Here is a 23346-nt window from a genome sequence, read left to right as displayed (position 1 = left end):
CACTCATCAGCTGATGGACACTTAGATTGAGTCCATATCTTTACAATTGTGAATTGAGCTGTGACAGACCTTCAGGTGCAGGTGTCTTTTTGATACGATAACATCTTTTCCTCCGGTGGATACCCGGTATTGGAATTGCAAGGTCAGATGGTAGGTGCTCTGCTCTAGCTCTTTGAGGAATCTCCATACGGATTTCCATTCCCACTACATCCCTGCCAACATCTCATTTTTTGACTTTTGAATAGTGACTATTCTGACTGGGCTGATGTGGTATCTTACTGTGGTTTAATCTTCATTTCCCCGATGATTAGTGATGTGAAGCATTTTGTCACGTGTTTGTTGGCCATTTGTACACTTTCTTTTACACATCTAATGTTGCTTGTCTTCCTTCTGGTGGGGTTATTTTTTTCTTCCTAATTAATTTGCATTCCTAGGGATTCTGGATATTAGTACTGTCTTGGATATTATGTTTATATTTTTAGCACTTACTATAATAGCTGATATATCATAGGTGCATAGTAAATGAGTGCATTAGTGAATGGACGGTCATCTTCTGTCTCTCATTCTCTAAGATGTTTTCCCCCAAATCCCAAATGTGCTCTATTGCTGCTCAGGACAATTTTTATCAGGCCTTTACACTGTAACATGTGGTTTTGTATATTTTATCCTAAGTTATCTCAGGTTGTGGAGAACGTCTTTCACACAGTGTTAACTCGCCCGTGCTGTTATCAGTTACCAGATACAGCCTTGGGCTTTGTGTGTAATTTACTCAAGTCCTCTGGTGAAACTCCGTAGCCTACCCATAATCACACACAGTGATTCCTTCACCTCAAACCAGCTGTGCTTTTCCTATTACTACTTTGCCTGTAACTTAACTGTTACTTGTGGCTATCTGTTGGCCTAAATTGTCTCAGCTTCTTAAAGTTGAAACCCTAGCTCCTCGGTTTTGGTATTTCCCAAAGCATGTAGCACAGGTCTGCTAGTCCCAGGGTAGATATGCACCGACCTGTTCCTGAACTAGACCATGAAGCTGCAAGGATCTTGCCAGATATCACCAACTCATGGTAGGCAATTATGGGGAAATAGCTGAGGTTTGCCTCCTGTTCCCTGCTCTTCCCTCACTTGGCTGGTACATGGGAGAAAGGTGGGGCTGACCCATCCCCATGGCAAGTTCATAAATATAAGGTTACTGTTTGATATTTTCCAAAAGTCTTTGAATTTTACAGTAATTCAGGGCATAAACCACAAGTTCAATTGCAATGAAGACACATCAGGATTTGTCCTAGTGTATGAGTGCAATTTTGAAAGCACTGGACCTTTCCAGAGGTCCCAAGTCATACTACTCACAGCATTATACTTTCAATAAAGCTTTCATATGGACAAAGGTGGGTCGTGTCTACAGTTATATTATTCCTCACCATCATTAATGATGGGCCACCCTGTGGACCAAATTATGGCCCTGCTCCAAATAGAGAAGGTAATGATGGTCAAATGAAGTCCTTGTCCAAGAGGACTGTGGCCGTAGACAAGTAAGAAGGAGAAATGAGAGGAAGAGACAGAGGAAGGTCTTACTCTTTCTTTCTCCACCATATGAGGACCTGGGGACAGGGCAGGGCCGTCTGTAAGCCAGGAAGACAGCCCTCACCAGGAACTGACCTGGCTGGCACCTTGAGCTTGGACTTCCAGCCTCCAGAGAAATTTCTCTGGTTTAAGCCTTCCCATGCGTGGTGTTCAGTTAATGGCATGGGTCCGACAGGTTGGTTCCACTCAGTCAGCCCTGGAAGGCCTACTGTCTGTTAGGCTTTGTGGAAGCAGGGACGTGTGAGTCACCATTTAAAGAACAATGAGACATTCTTCATGAAAGCTAAGAGCACCGATTTTACACATACATGAGGTTTTCTGACATCTCAGTAACCCCTTCCTTGTGGGGAGGAGTTCTCTGAAAGTTGTTTATCACCCAAACTCCTAGAGAGAGCTGAAGGAGGTCAGGCTACTCAGATGTGTTGCCAAGGGGTGTTTGGGGACAAGTTGAGGTAGCCCCAAATGAAAAAATAAATAACTTCTGGGCAATTTCCCAGATCCTCCAAAAATGAGCTTGCACAGTGAAGCTTTGTTTCAATTTACATACATACACATATTCTTTAAAGATAAAGTGAATTCCCAGAACATGGTATAGTTACATTTATAAACAAATAAGTAAAACAATTCAAAGGCCAAACCCAGTAGTTTTTTGTTTTTTCTTCAAATTAATTGTGGTCATTTTGAAGGCCATTGAATGTCTGCTCATGTATTAGTGTGAAATGTTAAGAACTGGCTGTTCTCATTAAAGTATAAACTGCTAATTGGCTTTTAAAATCTTCTGAAGATATTATGTAAAAAATAAAGCTATTGCTAATGAACTCATTTCTATTTAAAAAAAAAAAAAAAAGCATGGCTTAGAAAGCCATGAGCTAAATTAGCAGTTACTTCTAGGCAATAAAATTATGGATAATTTTTTTTCATTTTGTTTTACTGTTTTTTAAATATCCTCCAAATGTGCGTTTTTTATGAACCACAAAAAATATATTTTTAAAATCTTTCTGATCTTTCAAGACTCCTTTGACAGCATCTGAACTAGACTTGCTGCACTTATCCTAAAAGTACGGTAGGGTTTTCAGTGTAATTACACCTCCCTGGTGGGACCCCAACCAGCAGGGGCTTGATACTGAGCTGTTTGTCCCATCCCTTTGTGGATGTCAGGGATCAGCCACAGCACCCAAGGTCTCAGGCTGCCCCCCAAATCTCCTCCACTGTCTCCTAGCCCCTGAGTCTGACGCTTGTCCCCTGGGAGGGAGAGAGGCCAAGGTCAGCATGTGTCCAAGGTGAGAAGGGCAGGGGGCCTTTCTCCTGAAGAGTGAGTGTTTGTACAGGAGCTCAGGTGCAGGAGCACATTTGGGAGAAGGCTGCGTATCTTGGGAGGACCGAATCTGAGTCGGGAGGGCTTTAGGTGTAGAGTAAGGACAGGCCACAGAGGAGAAGGGCAAGCTCTTCGTCAGCTGAAGGCTGGCAGCAACAGATTGTAGGGCATCCAGGACGGAATGGACAGCTAGGAACCAGGTGTTTGGTGAGGCTCTGCACTTGCCTGGAACACCGCAACGCCAGACACCTGCCCCTCTGGGGCTGATCTGGCCCTTGGTCCAGGGCCTTGCCTTGACCCCTCTCTGCAGCCTGCTTGGTTTCCCTAACACCATTCAATCTCCTGAAGACTAGGCCCTCAGTGGGGAACTTGTCACCCCTTTTGTGTGAGATGCTTCTGTACAGAGATAAAGCCGTACGGTGAGGTTTGCCAGGTCACCTGCTGAGCTGGCTAGGGAACCTCCCACTGCCCAGAACTGGCTAGGGAACCTCCCACTGCTCCACATACAGAAGAGCCACTCTGGTGAGTGGGTGCTGTGGGAACTGCTGCCGGCTCACAGGGCCCAGTCTGGAAGCGCTGGCCTGGTCCACTCAGCCCGTATGCCTTCCTGGCATTCCGGGTCATATTCGGGGCTCACCACAAGGGCTCAAGTGCCGCCCTGGCTGCCCATGTGTGGGAATTTGTTCCTTCTGAAATGATTTGGTTTGAGGACACTGAGTACCCAAGACATTTGCTTTCACTTTAGAATAGAAGAGTCCCTTTCCTGATGCTCAGTCCCCTCCGTGCTGCTGCTGAGAGGGCTGTCTGAAGTGGACTCACTGATGGTTGACAGCTTTGTGGATTTTACAGTGTACTTGCCTTTAGCAATCAGCATTTGTGAAAGCACACAGTTACTTTAAACATACACCAGGGATAGACTTCATTACATTGAGCCTCCGAAAGAGGCAATATAAAAAATATTTTAATGTGCACGTTAAAACAGGTTTAATATATTTGACCAAGAATCAGGAGCATCGTATATGGCAAACAAATCTATATATTTCTTTAAGAGCTAAAATACTACTTACACACTCCAGACCAAACCTTAAAATTTTACAACATGACTGGCCTCTGTCTAAACAGCTGATTAAATTGACTCCTTTCACCAAGAGGGTGATTTGTGAGATGAATTATTGCTGAATAGAGGAATACTGATACTTTGCTGATTGTTTTGACATCTATCTACCCAAGGACTAGGCTCCAAACTCTGGATAGAGATTAAACATGAGCCCAGATTTCAGATGATTCAGCCAAACTTCAACTTGAAAGAAAACACCTCACTTCTATAATGTTTAACAATAAATAGTAGATGATTAGTACTTTCTAAACCAATATATTCAACTTATATATGATCTTTCTAGGCTTCTATGAGACAAAATTCCATTCATGTTACTACATTTAAATTTAAGCAATAATTATGTACACCTACAAATATTCACTCTTAACACTCACGTAAGATACCTCGGTTAAATTATTCTTTGCTTTCTCAATAAAACAAAATGTATTTACAAAACTAACATTCATCTTTAAAGCTAAAAAAGTAAAACAATGTACAGTCTGAATTTAAATGCTCTAGTAATTCTAAAAGTCCTTGTTTCTACCCTTTAAGAAAGATGGATATTTGAATATTTTAAACTTTAAGTCTCCTTCTCAAATACTGACAATGAGTGAAAGAAGAAAGGCTAGAAATAGATAAAATGTATTTGAAACATCTTATTTCTTCAGTGCAATTTTGTTGTGTTTTATATTGTATTTTCCTTTGGGGGAGAGAAATACAGTTTCCTTCCACTAAAGAAAAATTCCCTCCAACTCAAAGGATTTAAACTTCAAGTTCGAATATGTTGATTGCGCACCTGCTGTCTATGAAATAATGTCTTCGTGTTTTCACCTGTGTGATCTTTCCTCCTTTGCTAAAATTATTCTCTCTTGAGGGTCAGCAAGGTGAATTCATGTTAAATAAGTAAAAAAATTGTTTTTGTTTATGCTAATTATGTGAAGGTAATCATAGCTTGTGAAGGGTACTATCAAGAGCCAGAGGGGATTAAAATATAAAAAACCTCTCTAATTCATCTTCCTCTAAAAAATACTGTAAAAGAAATTAAATGCATAAAATGGGAAATATCAGGCAACCTATCCTATTCTGGATGAGACACAAACATATTTACGTTGAATTACAGCAGCTGAAACATTTCATTAGAAATTTTATCTTTTGACAAAGAAAAGCAAAACCTTTCAAAATCACCAAGTCTTGCACATGGATTATTAAGCTGAAAGTCTGTACTATGCTTAATGAACTCTGGCAACATGTAAATGCCATCTAGTGAGCAGCACTGGAACTGCAGCTGAATTGAAATTACTTTTTCTTTGCTTGGGTAAAAAAAAAAAAAAAAATTCCATGATGTCACATTTTTGAAACAATAATAGGAAATTATCTTTTTCCAGGCAATGAGATACTGTCTAGATTATGTAAACAAGATGCATGCAATATTTCCACAAGGATAGGATTTTGTTCCTTGACCTAATTTAAGTGACACTGTCCCTCATGCTCTCTTTCCTCAAGCTAGAAAAGGCAGACACTGATTTTCTCATACTGACCTAGATTGTGCCTTACTTCGGTTGACTCAGAGTTAACTGAGATGGCTGATGTTGGCCCATGGTTTCATTTAATAAATCAGGCACACTCTCTACTCATCACCATGTTCTTTCCTGAATGGGTCTTCCAGCACCTCGGCAGGGGCACCCCTGCCAGTCCAGCGGCCTCACTTCCCAGCGATATGGGACTCCTCCTTCTCAATTAAGCTCTTATATTTTTACTTGACAGCCTCACGTGGCCTGAATAATAATATGTGGACAAAGCAAGGTAATTTGGCTCCCTCATCAACCGTCTCGTGCAAAGTGGAGTGTCTCTTGGTTTTGCTAAGAATCACTGAAGAGAAAGGTCTGCAACAAAAATATATTATTATTTAACAATAATTAAAATTCAACAAATAGCTGCTGTGTGCTGGGCAGTACCACCCTGCCTTTATGGGAATTATTATCTCCTTCCAGGTAGTCACTGAAAACTGGTAAGATAGTCACTTATTGTTCTTGAAAACATCTGTTGACTATTTCTATACTTCTGGGTAAAAAGTCCAAGTTGCAATGGTGCGAGGCTAGAAGAATAAAAAGCATCACAATCGGCAGAAATAATTCGGGGAGATATTTTGTAACATTCCCAGATGTAAGAACTGGGTAATTAGCAGAAAATGTTGAGTAGGTCAAATAAACAAAATTAGGTGAAAAATAAAATAGCTTCCAAACTGATATATAAGAGTGACAGAAAAACATTGCTTAAAACATTTTAATCCAAACTAAACATTGCTTTCAAAGATATCCCTGGAGCTATTTCTTACAAACACATCTTTGAACTCGATTTGAGATCCTATGTATAGATGGCTTATCTAAGCTTTTTAGCTAAATCAAATTCAAAGAAAGAAGTCCTTTTTCAATAACACTGAGATAATAGATCAATTAAGTAAACACAATGGTTTTCCACTGTCTGTGGATTTCATTTATCCAAGTTATTTGTGTGTTCTGTGACCACAGATAATCAGATGTCACGTGCAGTGGAAATCAGATTTTCAGCCATGGAGAAATAAATACCAGCGCAGTTGCGTTGCTGACAGTCTCAGGCCACACTGGGAGTCTCTTTTCCCTGCTGGTGGGTTGACGTCTTCTTCCATTTCAGCTTTACCAATCCAGCTTCAGGTCTGCCTTGCTCCACACGTATTTTCCTCCTCGCTTCAGAAACATCTTTTCGTCAAATCCACTGAATTTTATGGCTTCCTCTACTCCAACATCCAGGATGGACTTGGAAGGTTCTTTCCGTCCATTTCTGCAGTTCAGGAAGCGCATCTAGGACATTCGTAACAGAAATGGGCATATTTCCGGGTACGTTATGCTATCAAGCTCAAGGTAGGGTTTTAATTCAAACAAATTTTGATATTCCAATCATGTAAATGAATGATTTTTGAAATCGGTGGCCAGATACTGAACCAATTGGATCCCATGTCTCTACTCAATCAACTCACATTCTAGTGGAAGAGGCTGCCATAGATAAGTGAGATCGGTGAAGCACACAATAAACAGAATTAATTATACGGGCCCTATGTGAGGTGCGTGTCTCTCCAATGGAGGAGAAATCAGGAAAGCCTTCCCCCAAGTTTTGACATCTGAATTACATTTTGAAACTTGTAATCCAAAGGCACAGTATTATAAAAATCATAGAATCATGAATTGATATGATGCACGTGGGAAACTGCAGCTAGGTGCTGTTTCTGGAAAAAAAACCTGTGTGCATGAGTGTATACATGTAAATACTAATAAACACTTCTTTTGAGAATGGGGGGAGAAAGACCCCCCCAAAAGGTGCTACTGAGGCAGACAGGAGCCAGGTTGAGGAGAGTCTCATATGTCCTGCTGAAAGTCTCTATTTTTGTCTTACTCTATCCATTTTTGTTTTTTTTAGCCTATCCTATTTTACCTTATAGGCAGATATGGGGTCTTTACACATCTTATGACCTACACTGAGCATTCTGTAGGAGGTCAAGTATTATTGGTTGATGCAAAATATTAGTACATTTGCAAAAGCAAATCATGGCTCAACTCAGTCCGTTCCAACCATGTGGAATGCAGGCAGTTTGTTGAGGGACCCTGGTCAAAATCCCCAGCCAGTCATTATAATTTGCATCCCCCAAATAAATTGTATTTTCCTCCAGACCTCAGACCTAGAAAATGAACACTTTCATTACCCCCTTTCCTTGTATGCTCTATAAAGAAAGCTCACATTAATACGAAAAGAAATGGCTACATAGACTCATTGGCCAACTTGAAAATCACAAAATTCCTAGAGTTACAGTAAGTGTTTCTCAGAAAAACTAAACTCAATTTAAATATTGAACCCAAGGTTGCTGTTGGAAATCATTTTATAAAATGTGTTTTGAGTGAGATTATTTACCCTCTGCTAGAAATATTGGCAAGGGTTATAAATCCGGGGTGGGGGAGACAGAGGAAAAGGGAAAAGTAATTCAGTATTGAATTTTGAGAAGGGCAGGTTTTCCTTTTCCTTTAGAAGACAGAGGGGGGAGGAGTAACACCAGTGGTGTTTGGGGAGGAACCACAAGACAGTCTCTGCCAAAGCCAAAGCTTATTGGAAAAAGCACGAGCGAGCTGCGTCAGGGTTACTGAAGATAACTGTGGAGTGCCTTTCTCCAAAGAAACCTGGGTGCCCTATCTTGGGAGAACCTCCAGCCCAAGACTGCATAGCAGACAACGCTGCTGCTGTGTGTGATTAACAGGTTTAACGTGACATCCCTGTACCACTGTGGGGAGGTGCTTAGTGCAAATGCTGGGACCTGGGTTCTGCTGATGCCCGGGGACCTGCCTAGCTCCACACTCATCACAGGAAAGTAAGGGTTGTCCTACTGAGTGCAATCACCAACAGTAAGACTGGTTAAGGGCAAATATGTGCTAGGTAGTTACACTCATATAACTCGACTCCGGCATCACAGCTTAATCAATTTAGAAATACTCACATATTCATCCAGAATGAGGTAGGAGTCTTTCATCTGCAAAGGAGAAATCAAACACATTAGTTTCAAGCGTGCTGTTGAGCATGTGTGCTCAGCTGCCCGTCTTACAAGGTATATGTGCCGTGTTCCCTGATTCTGATTTGGTGTGTCTCATCTCAGATGAGTGCTTTTTGGTACGTCCCCTGCAAGGTGAGGATCTATTTGTGGGCACAGCGTCAACACACTGGAACAAGTCTGGATGCTCTGCCCTTTGCGGGAAGAGTCAAACAGCAGAATCTTTACCCTGAAGTCTTCTCTGACAGTAAAATCCCAGGCTCTCCCCATTGTTTCCTGCATGGGGAATCCTTTTCCTTACCGCTCCATATTCCTGCTGACTGTGTCCACATGTATCTAACCTCCCTGTTCTCACTTTATAAAGCAGAACTTTTATAACGCTAGTAGCTGGGGGGCTTAAGAGTAGCTTTCTTGAGGACTTTAATATTACTCTAACCCTACTAATAGTTTAGCTTCTGTGGGTATCCAGACACACACCTGTACTGTCTGTGGGTGGTGGTACCTCCCATACCTACACACAGAGGTGGGGTCCATAACCTGTTTTCTGAAAAGGGCCGAGAATGAATATCATCTGCTTTACAGGCCACCAGTCTCTGTCACAAGTAATCAGCTCTGAGTCATAGCCCAAAAGCTGCCACACCCAATGGGTGTAGCTCAGCCCCACTGAAACTTTATTTATGGGGGCTGAAAATCGAATTTTACACAATTTTCACTGGTCAAAAATGTTATTCTTGTTTTGATGCTTGCCACATCAATTCTTAGCTTGGATCCTGTACTAAAAAAGGTGTCAGTTTATACTAGTCACAGCCTGCCTCTCCTGAGCAGGGCCTGGTGTGTCCTGCTATTTAAAGTCTGGGTGGGGGTTGGACTCAGAGTGTCTACACCAGACAGGTTATAAGAGCAGAGCCCTGGGCTGACCTCAGACCTGCAGAACTGAGTTCAGTCCTTTTATCAGATCCCAGCTGATTCGGATACAAACTCAAGTTTGGAACACACTGGCTGGAAGGATCCTGGACTTTGCGGTCACTAAAATCCTGGTTTTGCCACTCACATAAGTCAGACCAATGAATGCTTAAGACTCAGCCTCTTTGAGTACACAATAGAGACAATAAAACCTGGCTCATGAAGTATTTGTGAAAACTGAGATGAGCAGATGGGTTAATGGTCTGTCATACAGAAGGAGGACTCAATGACACCACAGTAACATTGATTATAACTGCCATATTTCCCTGGATCTCATATTAACTACACAATTAAGACAGAATGTTAAAAATCAAATAAAATAGAGCAGAGATAGGAGAAATTTTCCTTCTCTATCCTCTTTCTTCTTTTTGAGAGCCATCCTGTCCCTTAGGCCAGGACCTTCTTATTTATGCTCCCTTCGACATTGCCATTTAAACTCTAATCATTTACCGAGACCCACAGAAGTCAAAAGTGTAAGGAAGGAATTTCTGTTCTTGGAATTTCTAACAGTACATAAGCTTATGGAGGAGAGATTTTTCTGCATGTGTACTTTGGGGTGGCAGATGGGAGAAACTGTTCTTAAAATGATTTCTTAAATAATAAAACTGATACTTGTTTTACAAATTTTTTAAGTCCAAAAAAGTTATAAAGGTAAATAAAAACTATGAAAGTTTCACTACTCCAAGATAACCATGGGGATATGTATAGATGCATTTGTGTGTGTGTGTGTGTGGGAGGCCCTTAGGATTTAACTTCAGTTTGATTTTGTATTCTGTTTTTCTTTTGTAACCAATGTCATAACATTTTGTTGTGAGAATTTATCCTTATCAATTAATAGTCTTTAAAATATGCTCAATAGATGGTATAACATTTCATTCTGTAAACATAAAGATTTACCTGTTCTTTATAGGTGGAATGTTAGGCAATCTTTAATTCATCGCTATTATTCTTTTCTTAAAATTTTGGATTAATACAAGGGTACATAGCAGTGACATGCCTTTACATAACATTTCTCTGAATCTCTGAGTATTTCCTACGTTTAAAGTGGAATTTCTTAATCAAAATACGTGAACATTTGAAAGGCTATTACCATAAATTACCAGTCTGTTTTCTGGGACATCATTTATCCTCTTACTATTAATAATGCCCCTTACTGCAACTTCTTGCTTTGTATTTTAATTGATATTGATTTGAACACTGAATATAAAATACTCTTAAAATATGTATTCACTATTTACTTATCTTCTATAAATTGTTTATGCCCATTCCTGTGGGTTTATGCATGTGTGTTAATTCTTATTGATTTAAAGAACTTTTATATATAATATTTTAATTTATATAATTCAGTGTATCATGTTAGCACAATCTACCTTATATTATTATAATGCAAGGCATCTATTTTTAGTTTTCATGTACTCAAATATAGCATTCATAATTCAATTTTTTTCATATCTTCAATTAGGAAGGAGTTTCCTCTGCTATGTCAGGGAGAACCAAGAATTTTTTTTTCTTTAGCTTCTGAAAAGACATCAATTAATGACTCTGCCTTTAGTAATACCTAGAAGCTTCATAAGATAGACATGCTTTGGCCAGGCCTGTTTAATCCATACATGAAATTGGTGCTAACAGGATGTACACGGTGTAATGGCATTAAAAAACTAATGAGTCGATAAAACATTTCCTCTACATTTTATCCAACAGTTAAAATTATCCAAAAAGATTGTTCAAATAAATAACATGAAAATGTTGATATGAATTTAGTAGTTTCTTCTATATTTAGGGCCTATGTTATATGTATATGACATAATAAAGACCACACACATATGAATCACATACCAAGATTACGTATATGATTCTATACTTGATCATGTCACCTACAAGGCACTGTCCTGTACGTCCCTGGGTAGGGACACCGAGCTTATGAGAGATCCCACAGTGGGAGGTGGCTGCAGCCCCATCTGCCCTGGCATATTAAGAAACACTCCTCCCTTTTCTTGGCACTGAGCCTCCAAAATAGCAACGCAACCAGCCCTTGGGAGAAAGATGCCCCGTCTGAGACCGGCCCGAAGGCAGGATAACAAACAAAACGCCTGTGTCATACAACCTTCTGGTTAGATTCAGGCACCAAACAGGACACTCCTTTGTGGCGCTCCAGGAATCCTTCAAATTCTTCATCGCTAATAACAAATCTTCCTGCTTCTCTTAAAGCGTCTTCCCCCGAATTCTCACCCTCGATTAAGAGGCACTGGAACACCTGAAAGGCAGAGGGACGTGTGCCTGGTAAAGAGCCTTTCACCTGACTCCACCACACGCCAAGCCTCATCGCTTCTAAGCAAAGACGCCACTCAGAACTAAGGAACATTCAAGGGAGACGTCACTCTGGACTCATAAACTGGTCCTGCAATTTAGAAATATGGTGTTAGAAGCAAGAGCATTCTTAAAATATAAACTTTCAAAAACTGGTCTAGGTTATGTTTGATCTGGTCTTAGAATCTAATATTTTCAGACTACAAAGGACACCTGGATGGTGGACAAAGGACACACGCTCAGTCAAGGACACCAGGACAGGGGACACAGGACACATGGTCAGTCAAGGACACCTGGACTGTGGACACAGGACACACTCTCAGTCAAGGACACCAGGACGGTGGACACAGGACACATGCTCAGTCAAGGACACCTGGGCTGTGGACACAGGACACACGCTCAGTCAAGGACACCAGGATAGGGGACACAGGACACGCGCTCAGTCAAGGACACCAGGACAGGGGACACAGGACATGCGCTCAGTCAAGGACACCAGGACGGTGGACACAGGACACACGCTCAGTCAAGGACACCTGGGCTGTGGACACAGGACACATGCTCAGTCAAGGACACCTGGACAGTGGACACAGGACACATGCTTAGTCAAGGACACCTGGGCTGTGGACACAGGACACACGCTCAGTCAAGGACACCAGGACAGGGGACACAGGACACGCGCTCAGTCAAGGACACCTGGACGGTGGACACAGGCCACATGCTCAGTCAAGGACACATGAGCTGTCAAAAGCATCAAAAATAGACAAGTCATTTGTAATCTCTAAACCAAGAAACACATATTTTGTTTTTGCAGATTTTTAATAAATCCTCCTTTAAGCCTCTGAAGGACACCTGTTTTTAACTTCCTATATATAACATAGTTGTCCAAAACCATTAATATTCAATACTCTTTTAAGTAAATGTGTTTGTGTGTATATATGAAGTATTTTCCATCCTAAGTAATGCCATCATTTGAAAATAAAAACTCAGTCTCAGGAAAGACAGGCCAGGAAGTGAATTGTCCAAGGTGACAAAGGGTGACACAGACAGAACAGAGCCCAGGCAGGTCTAAGAGTTTTCTTATTCTACATAGAGTCTAAATAATGCCATCTCTGAGCTACCCTGACACCTTTAGCCAGGTCAGGGTGAACTTCAGAAGGCCCTGCTAGCCCCTTCTTTGCTGACTGTTCCCATCTCCCCTCTGTGCTCTGGTACTTGGTCCCCTGCCTCCCCTGGCCCAGGGCTCCTGCTGTCTTTGCTATTTGTTCTCTTGGTGTCTTCCTCAATTGACTGCCAGTATCACCAAGGGGCTGCCACTCATCCCCACACCTGTGTCCTGCCAAGCCAGGCTCAGGACGAGCCAGCCCAGCAAGGAGGCAGCACCCCGCCAGGGAGGTTGGGCACAGGCAGAGTTGGACCAAGAACAGGTGCCTGGTTTAGGAGCATCAGGTCACACCAGTTGACATACAGTGGACATCAGTGCTCTGGTGAGGAGATGGTTTCCCAGGTGGGCAGGAGCTAGTTCTCTCTCAGGAAAAGAGTCGGGATCTTGAAAAGGCAAATGTGGAGTGAATCAGGGGAATGTAAGCCAGAGGGGGAGTGGAAATAGGAGAGAGAAGCCGTGAGACAGGAGCACACGGGAACTGTGAGAAGATGCAGGACACTCACATGTGCACACATGTGCACACACACAGATACACACATGCACCAGACACTCACATGTGCACACACAGACACTCACATGTGCACACACAGACACACACATGCACCAGACACTCACATGTGCACAGACACACAGTGCACCAGACACTCACATGTGCACACACACACAGACACACGTAGGACACTCACACATGTGCACACACATGGACACACACACGGATGTACATGCAGAGGGTGCCAAAAATGTATACACATTTTAAGAAAGGAAAAAACTGTATTAAAATGTAATACTCAATATATTCCAAAAACGTTTGCTATGCTGGATGTTGTATCTTGTCTCTTGGTAATTTCAGAACTCAAACATGACTTGAACATTACAATTTTAATACAGTTTTTCCTTCTTAAAATGTGTACACATTTCTGGCACCCACTGTGTGTGTGTGCGTGTATTACCGACATCCATCCCTATACATACACACACATATATATCCATGAGAACAGGATGGCAAAGGAGAAGAGTGAGGGCTGTAGTTTACAGCAAAAAGAGCAGCTCAGAGATGGGCGCGGAGACAGGGAGGGTCCAGGAAGGAGACCAGCGTCTCGGGCTTAGCTCTCTGCCCATGGCCTCGCCTCCCGCTGGAGCACAGTCCCTGCTCTGGCTATGGTACTTCTTTCTTTAGCTTTTTCCCCAGCTCCTTCTAGACTTGGGTGTGTGGCTGACAGTTCAGCTTATTTATATATGTGACCAAAAGTTCAAGTTCAATCTACCTATTTGAATATTCTTAGAGTGAGTAGCATTTCAACTTCTCTTAACCCATTTCCTCATCTCACAGGACAACCCAGGAAACCTACATTGCGTATGCAGAGTGTCCCTCTCCCCATCTGTTGGGAATGCTGACGTGGATTTAAAGAAGTCAACAGAGGCTTTGAAAGAAAAACCCGAGTTAGGGGGCATGCTCTCTAGTCTGGACACAGCGTCCTGCCTCAGGCCTTGCCACCTGCGGAAATTCTTTCTCTCTTTCAGAGCGTAGCCGAGTGTCACCTCTTACATGCAGCCTGTCTCACCTTCCACATGCTCTGAGCACATGTAGCATTATGTCCCTTCAGCTCTCCCAAATCTCTGTTCCTTGCTAGAGCTGAATTCAACATCTCACCTTCAGCTGCATCCACCCTGGGGTCCAGACAGGTGCTGGAGAGCTACACATGACAGCCTGTTGGAAACACACACTGAGGCCCTTCTGCTGTGCCTGCCTGGACCAGACACCCCAGGACAGTGATATGAGTCAAAGTCTAAGAAGCTGCCTTTTTTTTTTTTTTTTTTTGCAGTTTTTGGCCAGGGCTGGGTCTGAACCCACCACCTCTGGTATATGAGTCTGGCGCCCTACTCCTTTGAGCCACAGGTGCCACCCTATGAAGCTGCTTTTCAAAGAGCCTGCCAGAGTTGATTCTAAAGAACAGCCAAGGGCGGGAAACTTGACTGGGAAGTCATTTGTAAGTGCAGCACCTCATGTTTGCTATCTGTGCTGAGCTGGCTTCCGTGTGCATGAACCTGAAGGTTCTAGGAGCTGGTAGTCAAAGTAGCGCTAAAGCATGAGGTTGGGAACAAAGGCTCTATTTAGTTACAACCCGGGGATGACCTGAGCCCTAATGTCCTCTGCTAATTCAGTGGAAACTGCACCATCAGAATTTATAAGGGACCTATATCCACCCACCCATAAACAAGCCAGCAGCTGGAGGAAGAAATGCAGCCTTTACAGGGCCACGTCCTTCAGAACATCTCTGACTGAGCACATGGCACATCTCTGGAACTTTACCCTCCCAGCATTCCAGAAAAGAATCAGTCCCAGGTTTCAGAAAGGAAAATTGTGGCATGAAATGTGTGATTGTAAGGAGAACAGAGGGTACAGCTCAGGACCTGCTGTGGGGCCGGCTCTGTGGGTCCACAGGTCTCTCGTGACAGTGTGTTTTCTGGTTTCTTTGAAGACTGTTTCTGTGGAACGTTTTCTTGATTAAAGTCAGCAACGTGACCTTGGGTACTTACTTTCCAGCGGACGGGGTTTAGTGCTTTAATCTCCTCGTTCATGTCCTCGTCCACGTTGAATCGGTTAATGACAGAATTGATCTTGAAAGCGACTCTGTAGTCCCTGCACCACGCTCTCAGTTTCTGCAGATTCTCCACATGGTTCTTCTTCGCTTGGCCACGGCCAATGAGGACGTTAACGGACTCATCAAAGCTGTCGCAGGAGATGGCCAGAATGTCCAGGAATTCACCTGAGGGACAGTGACCATCTTTAGATTTCCTACCCAAGCGCCCAGGCCTTCATGCCGTGCACACCTCTTTCTGGCAAACCGTGCCTTGCCTGCATCTGTGCTCTAATTTTTAAAACAACACTTTCCCTCACACAAAAGTCACTGAGGTATCAATTAGACTTTGTTCTTGTGTGAAATAAATCTTGATAAAACCACATGTACACATAAGAAAATGATAGGGACACTTAGTCTATTTGCTCTAAAACTGTGTGTGTGAGCCCTTATTAATATATCTGAAGGAAATTTGCCTTTTATCCCAGCACAGAGGTCATATAATTTCGGAGGAAAGTAGGTATCTGTTAAAGGCCTTTACAGTTATCTATGTTTAGTTACAGATTTACTTCTTTTTTTTCCCACCACACAGATAAAATTGCTTTTTCAGAGATACCACATTCCTTAGCTTCTTCCTGACAGCACTTGGATATTTGATTCATAATCTAAACTTTATGACATAGGCTATATGCTACGTCAGCTATGGCTGTGTTAGATGCCAAGAATCCCAGACAAAGGGAAGCCTGGTGTAGGGGTCAGAGGTCAATAGCTTCCTCTCCCACCCCAGACACAGGATGTGAAGAGCTGTGACAGTGGGTCATTTGGGAGCACGCTGGTCTCCCCTTGCTGCTGTCTGTAACCTAAGCACTGTCGTCCTTGTACTCCTCCGCTGTTTCAGACAAGCCACTTATCTCTTAGCAACAGGCATCCCCTCCAGCCGAGTTATTTTTTGCAGTTGATTAAGTCTGTGTTTTCCTACTTATTGTGACTTTGTAGAGTTGACACCTTTTTCTTAAAATTACGTTCAAATTATAGAAGCTAGGAATTCCAAAAATGCTTCAAGCAACTGTTCTAAAACAGTGATTTCAACTCTATTTGGGGGGCTAATTTTATTTTACCCATAGGTAACCTATGCCCCAAAGCATCTGGCACAAACCAGAGCCTAAAAAAGGTAATTAATTGTCCATTATTTAAAACAACTCAAACTACTCTAACAATTTATCTCAAATAAATTCTTAATTGTATGTCACATTGGGGAAAAGGCAACTAGCTAAAACATGCTCTCTAGCCAAACAAAAAAAAGTTTAAAATTTAAAATACAGAGAACTACCAGCTATATTAGTGCTCACCCAGTCGATTTCCAAGTCAGCTGAGGATCTCTAAGTTTATTGCTTGCTGTGTTCTGCCACCTCTCTAGCTTTTGTTATATAACTACAATACCCCCTCCTAATTTTCTCAGCTTTTCTGATAAAATCTCTTATGAAGAGATATTTAAAGGAGCATATCTGTTTGTTCTGTCCTTGCATCTTTGCAGGAGAGCCTAGAGCCTAGATCTTGGCTGACCGCTGCCTACACGGCTGCTCCAGTAGGCTGCATATCACTAACTGGGGCTGTGTGTAAGACTGGAGCAATGGGGCAGATTGAATCAACTTGTCTAGACCTGTCAGGATGGTTGAGCAAGATTCATGGTAGACTTGGGTGCATTGTGGGGGTCTTGAGATTCTATTGCCGTGGCTGGTTACATAGCAATCAATGCTGAAACAAGCAGCCCTGCACAAAAGGCTCAGCCCCAAGACTCTAACGAGCCTGCCTGTACAAAGACATTCCAAACATGTTCCTGTAGTTCACTGCTAGAGAGAAAGGACAACTTGTGTGACCCCAGAAAAGACTCAGAAGCCTGTGTGTGACCTCTCTGGATACTGGTGACATGTGTCTCCATCGGGCTGTGTTTGCTCTGTATCCTTTGCTCAAATGACCCCAGCCTGGAGCATAACTGGCTATTGAATGTTGGGAGTCCTTCTAGCTAAAGACCAAACTTGGACAGGTGTCCTCATCCACCTGAGCACCTGGGACCCATTCCTGGCCTGTGACACCAGACATGGAAAATCAGACAAGCACATGGGCACGTTCTGTTTGTTCCTGACAACATCTAAAAATATTTAAAATTATTGCAAATGCTACTGTGTTTCCCCCAAAATAAGACCTACCCCAAAAATAAGCCCTAGCAGGATTTCTATGCATTTGTTAAATATAAGCCCTACCCCGATAATAAGATCTAGTGATGGGCATTTTGGTGCAGAGCAGTAAGGAAGACTGGAATACCTTTTATCTGCTATAGCTCCTTTCTCCAAGCCGTTGGAACTTGCGCAAGTGCATGTGTGGTAGCAGCGGTCGCAGGCATCCTATTGCGCACGTGCAAACGGCTAGGGGAGAGGAGTTCACCCATCACTACTGCTAGCCCCACCAACAAGGTCAGCTCCCCTGGTCAGTTTCCAGAAGAAGATGACTTAACGATATTTGAATAAATGTAGATTATTGTATTACACTTAATAAAAATAAGACATCCCCTGAAAATAAACCCTAGTGTGTCTTCTTGAGAAAAAATAAATATAAGATAGTGTCTTATTTTCAGAGAAACACGGTAGCAATGGAAGATTTAACATAGAGGGTAGATTTTTTTATATGTCTTTAATGATCTGAGGATCTGGCACATGTTGTACTGAAATCAACTCCAGTTCACGCTTGGCTGTCCACCCGTGGGCTGTGCCAGGCCCGCCCATCCCTAGGCGCCTCTCTTCACAATTTCTTGCTGTCTTTCTAAGGACATGGTTTTTCTTACACTCTCCCAAATTGGCTGATTTGTACCACCTCCCCATATGAATATGTGAACACTTGACCCTGAAACACAGTGACCCCCCGTCTCCCCTCCACTCACCACTTGGACACGCACGGACAGCCCATCTTGGAGGCTCTCGTGGACCAGAACAGCCTGCTGATCAGTCTCTGGCCACACTCCTTCCTCAGCTCTGTTTCCTGTCTCTCTGACTCTGGTTCCCCACGCTGACTGTGTACATCTAAGCCCCTGTTATGTCAGGTGACTCCTTTCACTAGGGTTTTGGTTTTTACACACTGCTTTGCAGTTTCCCTGGATTCTCCTTGGACTGAAACTTTGAATCTTCTCTTCCTGCTAAACCTTTTCCAGACGGACTCTCCTGCCCACACCTGCACATTCGCGCTCCCTCCATCTCACATGGCTTTCCTGTCCACATCCTCGGCAGATTGGAATGGGGGTTCCCTTCAAATGAACAGTTTCAAGGCCCAAACAGCTCAGACAAAGGAAGAACAGAGAAATGTACTCTAAGAGTTAGGTTATAACTGTCGCCTAAATGGTGGTATGAGGGAATAGAGAGAATGCTTTTCAAATGCTTACTGAATTCTAGGTGCTCTGAGGATGTTTTTTTTTATATATAACATATTATATATATATACATATATTACATATGTATACGTTATACACATGTACAAATATATAAGTTACCTGCAAGGAATTCCAGCTATCTTAGGAGTTTAGAATTTAGCCCAGTGGTTCTTATTCCTGGCACACAGTGGAATACCTTGGAACTCCCCACAAAGGCCTGATATAATCAGCCCTGGGTCAAGCCTGGGCCCCATGGAGACACTTTACTACAAAGCTATAAAATGTGTCCATCTTCCCTGCTTGTGGCTAAACTAAGGCTGTAGGTCTTACACTCGCTAAACTGAAACGTGCAGGATGGTCCCTCTGCTAATATGCTCTGTTTCCATCTCTGCAAGCATTTACTTAGAGCCCCACGGAACCAAAACTGCCCTAACACCAGGCACAGCTTGAAAGAAATTAGAATAGGGGAGATTTGTTTTTCCTCCCTCCAGTTCCCCAGCAGGCCTGGCCTAACGCCCAGAATGGTAGGAAGTAAATAGGGGATGGCAGCGGCGGCAGCGGCAGCAGCAGCAGCACAGCCCGCCCCGGGGCGCACCGTAGCTCTGGAACCAGCGCTCCCGGATCAGGCTGCCGTTGCTCACGATGCTGACGCTCGGCAGCTGCAGCTCCTCCTTGCAGAATCTCACCAGCTTGCCCAGGTACTCTCCCCGGTCGTGAATGAACGGCTCTCCGCCCGAAAAGTTGATCTTCTCCATTCCTGGCAGAGGGGAAACACGGATTTCTCCACTTCATAAATATTCATTATTATTTGAATGGCAAAGTAATATTTATTCAATGTCAAAATGATGAAATAAAAATTCCTCACCATCCTCCCCTCCCCTAACTCTGCCGAGTCCCTGACATCAATCCCCCCCCAGGGGGTTGCCCATGTGTTTGACTCAGGGTCTAACCAGGAAAAAAAGTCACTTGGATTATGTGTGTGCGCGTGTGTGTGCATGTGCTCTAGTTTAAAACAGGTGTCCTTGATTTTGTTGTTTTATTTTGTTAAAGACTCACCAGTTTTACCCATGTTCAGGTTTGTGGCTATAGAAAGTTAGGTACTTCAAAGTAAGGAATTAGTTATACAGATGAACGCACTATCTTTGAAGCCAAAGGGTACAGAGAGATTTGCAAGGCAGCAAACCTCTCCTGTCCTAGTCTGGAGGGGCTGTGCCCAGCTCCCAGCTGGAAAACACCGTGGCACATCATTCTCTTTGCCACCCCCTCTCCTGGTCCTGGTTGCCTAGGGTCTTGAATTCTGTGCCCTCCTATTTCTTGAGTTGCTCCTTTATTATGGAAAATTATTTTATAACCTCTCTGAAAAGATATAAAACATGAATCAAAATGAAGACTTGTATGTCTCAAAAGTGCATTTGTAATCAAGAGTTTGGCCAGATGTAATATTCCTGGTGAAATCATCTTTCACTCAGAATTTTAAAGGCATTAATTTTTGCAGAAGAGTTTTAATGAGGTTGTTCAGAAGTCTAACATTCTCATTTATAATCCTTTGTAAGAATTTTAACAGCTTTTTCCATTATCTGGAAGCTTTCTTCCTAAAGTTTTGAAATTTCAAGACAATGGGCCTTAGAAATCTCTCCCTGTTCCTCGTCTGGCCGCTCAGAAGGCTGCCAATTAAAAAACACCTCTTGTCAAGTTCTACTCTCCTCCTTTCTAGAAATTCTATCCCTGGCGTGTTGGAGTCCCTACATCTAACCACTCTTCCATATCATTTTTCTTGTTGTTGTCTATCCCTTCGCTTTGGTCTCATTTTTCTAAGACTTCGCCTTTTAGATTTCCTATTAAAAATTTTAATTTTAGAAACCATTTTTAGATCCCAGATATGTTCATATTCTCATATTCCTCTTTTAGCATTCTACTTTTATTTCACATGTATATTTTTCCCCTTATTTCTTTGCAATTACTAATTATAGATTTGAGTAGGGAAGTTTTCTTCTTCTTCCTGTAGCTTTTCTCTTTCTTTGGTGTTTCTGTTTGTCCATTTATATTTGATTGAGGCACAAAACAATTGCATGTAACAGAAGCGTCTCTGATGAAGGGAGAAGGGGCTGGGCAAAAAAGGAAGTTTTGCTACAGTGTGATGGGGGTGGGGTAACCAAGTTTGTCTATTAGATGATCGCGAAGCTTCCATCCTTGGGCTTCAGCCTGGAGTCACTGCTTTCCAGAGAAGAACATCGGTTTCCTGACTATGACTCATGCACCTGTCGCCTGCGTTCTGGGGGCAGGGCTCTCCCTACCCACTGGGCAGACCTTGCTGACTTTCCCTGGTTTCAGTTTGTCCATTTTCCTCCCTGCTATTCCTGGTGTCCCTGACTATACAACCCTTGGTGGCCGGCACCTTCAGAAAGAAACCTCCTGTCATCTGCAGGAACTGGGGAGAGGCCTTGTCTGAGGGTGGTGGGGTGAGCAATAGGGTGCCTCCTTCCTGCCTGAGGCCCGCCTTCCTAGCATGCAATAGTGCCGATTCTGAAACTTCTTACATTCTGTGGGCCAATCTGCTGCGTCTCCTAAAGCCATTCCCCTGTACATATATCTTGACGCTGCTTTTAGGCCCTAAATTGGGGACAACCACGTGTTGATTTTTTTTATGGGGTGTTTCCTCTTTTAAAAAAAAATATTTTTTACGGAGCAGAGGAGAGATTGGTGAAAATGAAGATAAATGTGCCATAACTAACTAGGAGGCCCAGGATATCAAGACATTCTGCTCTTGACAATGGAATTATCACAGTGAGGTTGAGTCCAAGTCAGTTGGTTCAACTCACCTCACTGTGTCTTTATCAGATTCTCTGTGCCAGAGGTGACATGACAGTAGCTCCAGTCCAGAATGAAGCCCTAGCCAGGAAGCAAGTGGTCCCACCAAGGGACGTTTCCAGTGCCCACTTTGCAGAGCTCTGGCAGTTCTGAGAGCAGACACAAGGTGGCCTGCTCAGGTTAGATAAGTCACGTCTTCCCTTAGAAAACATGGGGAGGAAGAGGGTGACAAGTCCCAGCAACAGGATCAGAAACCCAAGGAGCAATCATCAGACCTGGTAAGACTGGGACGGACACAGATTTGGTCAATGGAATAAGATAGTGATCGACACCAGCTGGAGCAGCAGAGGGGTGCAGGGCACTCATTAAAGAGCAGGCAGCAAAATGTGCCACAAACTTTCCTGGGGACACTGCATGGGTCTATCTACTCAGGAAATTTGGTACCTACTAAGTACCAAACACTGTACTTGGTGGTTTAATTCACTCAGTCTCACTGTCATATAGCTTTTGCAATGCTGTCTTGACTTAGTTTTGAGGCCCTGGCCACAGACAGGTTAGTTCCTCTTTTTGAGCAGCCAGTTAAGTTGACCCCCTCCCCTCCCCTGTAGGACTTTCAGGCTCCTGGCTACTATCCTCTACCCTGTTTATCCCAGGACCTGCGATCAGGGGGCCAGAGCCAGCTCCTATGCCCCAGAGCCTATTGAAATGAGCCAAACTAGAGCACACTAAACCTTCTTGCCCAGCCTAGACTGTTTTCTCCTGCAGAAACTATAACAAAGGCTCTTGCTACAGGTCTCTCCCGCTGCGATGACAACAACCCTGGTGCTGCCTGTGTGGCCATGGGTGGCATGCTGTGCTTTCCCCAAGGAACTGCACAAAAGCTCCTTCTAATTTGCTCTTGATCCACACCCGGCCTCACCAAGCCTCACCCAAGGTGACAAACACTCGCTTAATCCTTAAAATAATCTATGTAGGGAGGAATTATTATTTGGTTTTTGGCTGAAGGAGCTGAGGCCACAGAAGTTCAAACAACATATTCAAGATCACAAGGGTAGAAAAAGATGGAGTTAGGACCCATGCCCAGCTCCAAGGCCTTGGGCGATTGCGAGTAGAGTTGCTGTCCATCCTGGGCTGCCCAGGACTATTCTGGTGATGGTGGATCAGAGAGCACCTGCTGGTTACTTTTAGCACTCCTTTTACTCCCAGCTGTGTCTAGATTGGACAGTGTGAAATTAGATCGCCTCCCGGGTTATGATCCATCATGCTAGGAGGATGCTTCTGTGACAGTAAGCAGTGTTTAAATTTCTAATCACTACCACCACAAAAATGTGTCTGTGGCATGGGAGTAGAGCTTGCTGAAGCCAGGGCTGTGCTCGCTGAGGGACCTGGCCACAATACTCACTACCTTAGTTTCCCAAGGCTTATAAGAGAGTTAGGTAGGGAGTTAAGTCCTCAAAACTGTATTTTAGGCTCAGCGCCTATAGCTCAACCGGCTAAGGCGCCAGCCACGTACACCTAAGGTGGCGGGTTCGAATCCCCAGCCCGGACCC

General features: G+C 43.3%; 1 protein-coding gene across 1 annotated transcript in view; it reads right to left on the bottom strand.

Moving 5' to 3' along the window:
- Nucleotides 1-4814: 4814 nt before the first annotated feature.
- The window catches only part of RSAD2 (radical S-adenosyl methionine domain containing 2), a 20624-nt gene continuing 2092 nt past the window's right edge, over nt 4815-23346 (bottom strand). Inside the window, exons 2-6 of the mRNA XM_003803558.3 lie at nt 19584-19745; nt 15530-15759; nt 11627-11776; nt 8509-8541; nt 4815-6829 (exon numbers count right to left, since the gene is read on the bottom strand). Coding sequence (XP_003803606.1) covers nt 6665-6829; nt 8509-8541; nt 11627-11776; nt 15530-15759; nt 19584-19745 — 740 coding nt within the window. The 3' untranslated portion in view covers nt 4815-6664. The remainder of the gene's footprint in view (nt 6830-8508; nt 8542-11626; nt 11777-15529; nt 15760-19583; nt 19746-23346) is intronic.

This window comes from Otolemur garnettii, unplaced genomic scaffold (genome assembly GCF_000181295.1).
Source record: "Otolemur garnettii isolate 467f Iridium unplaced genomic scaffold, OtoGar3 scaffold00336, whole genome shotgun sequence".
Taxonomy (NCBI): Eukaryota; Metazoa; Chordata; class Mammalia; order Primates; family Galagidae; genus Otolemur; species Otolemur garnettii.
Note: the sequence above shows the minus strand (reverse complement) of the source record. Positions and strands in the feature narration are given on the sequence as shown.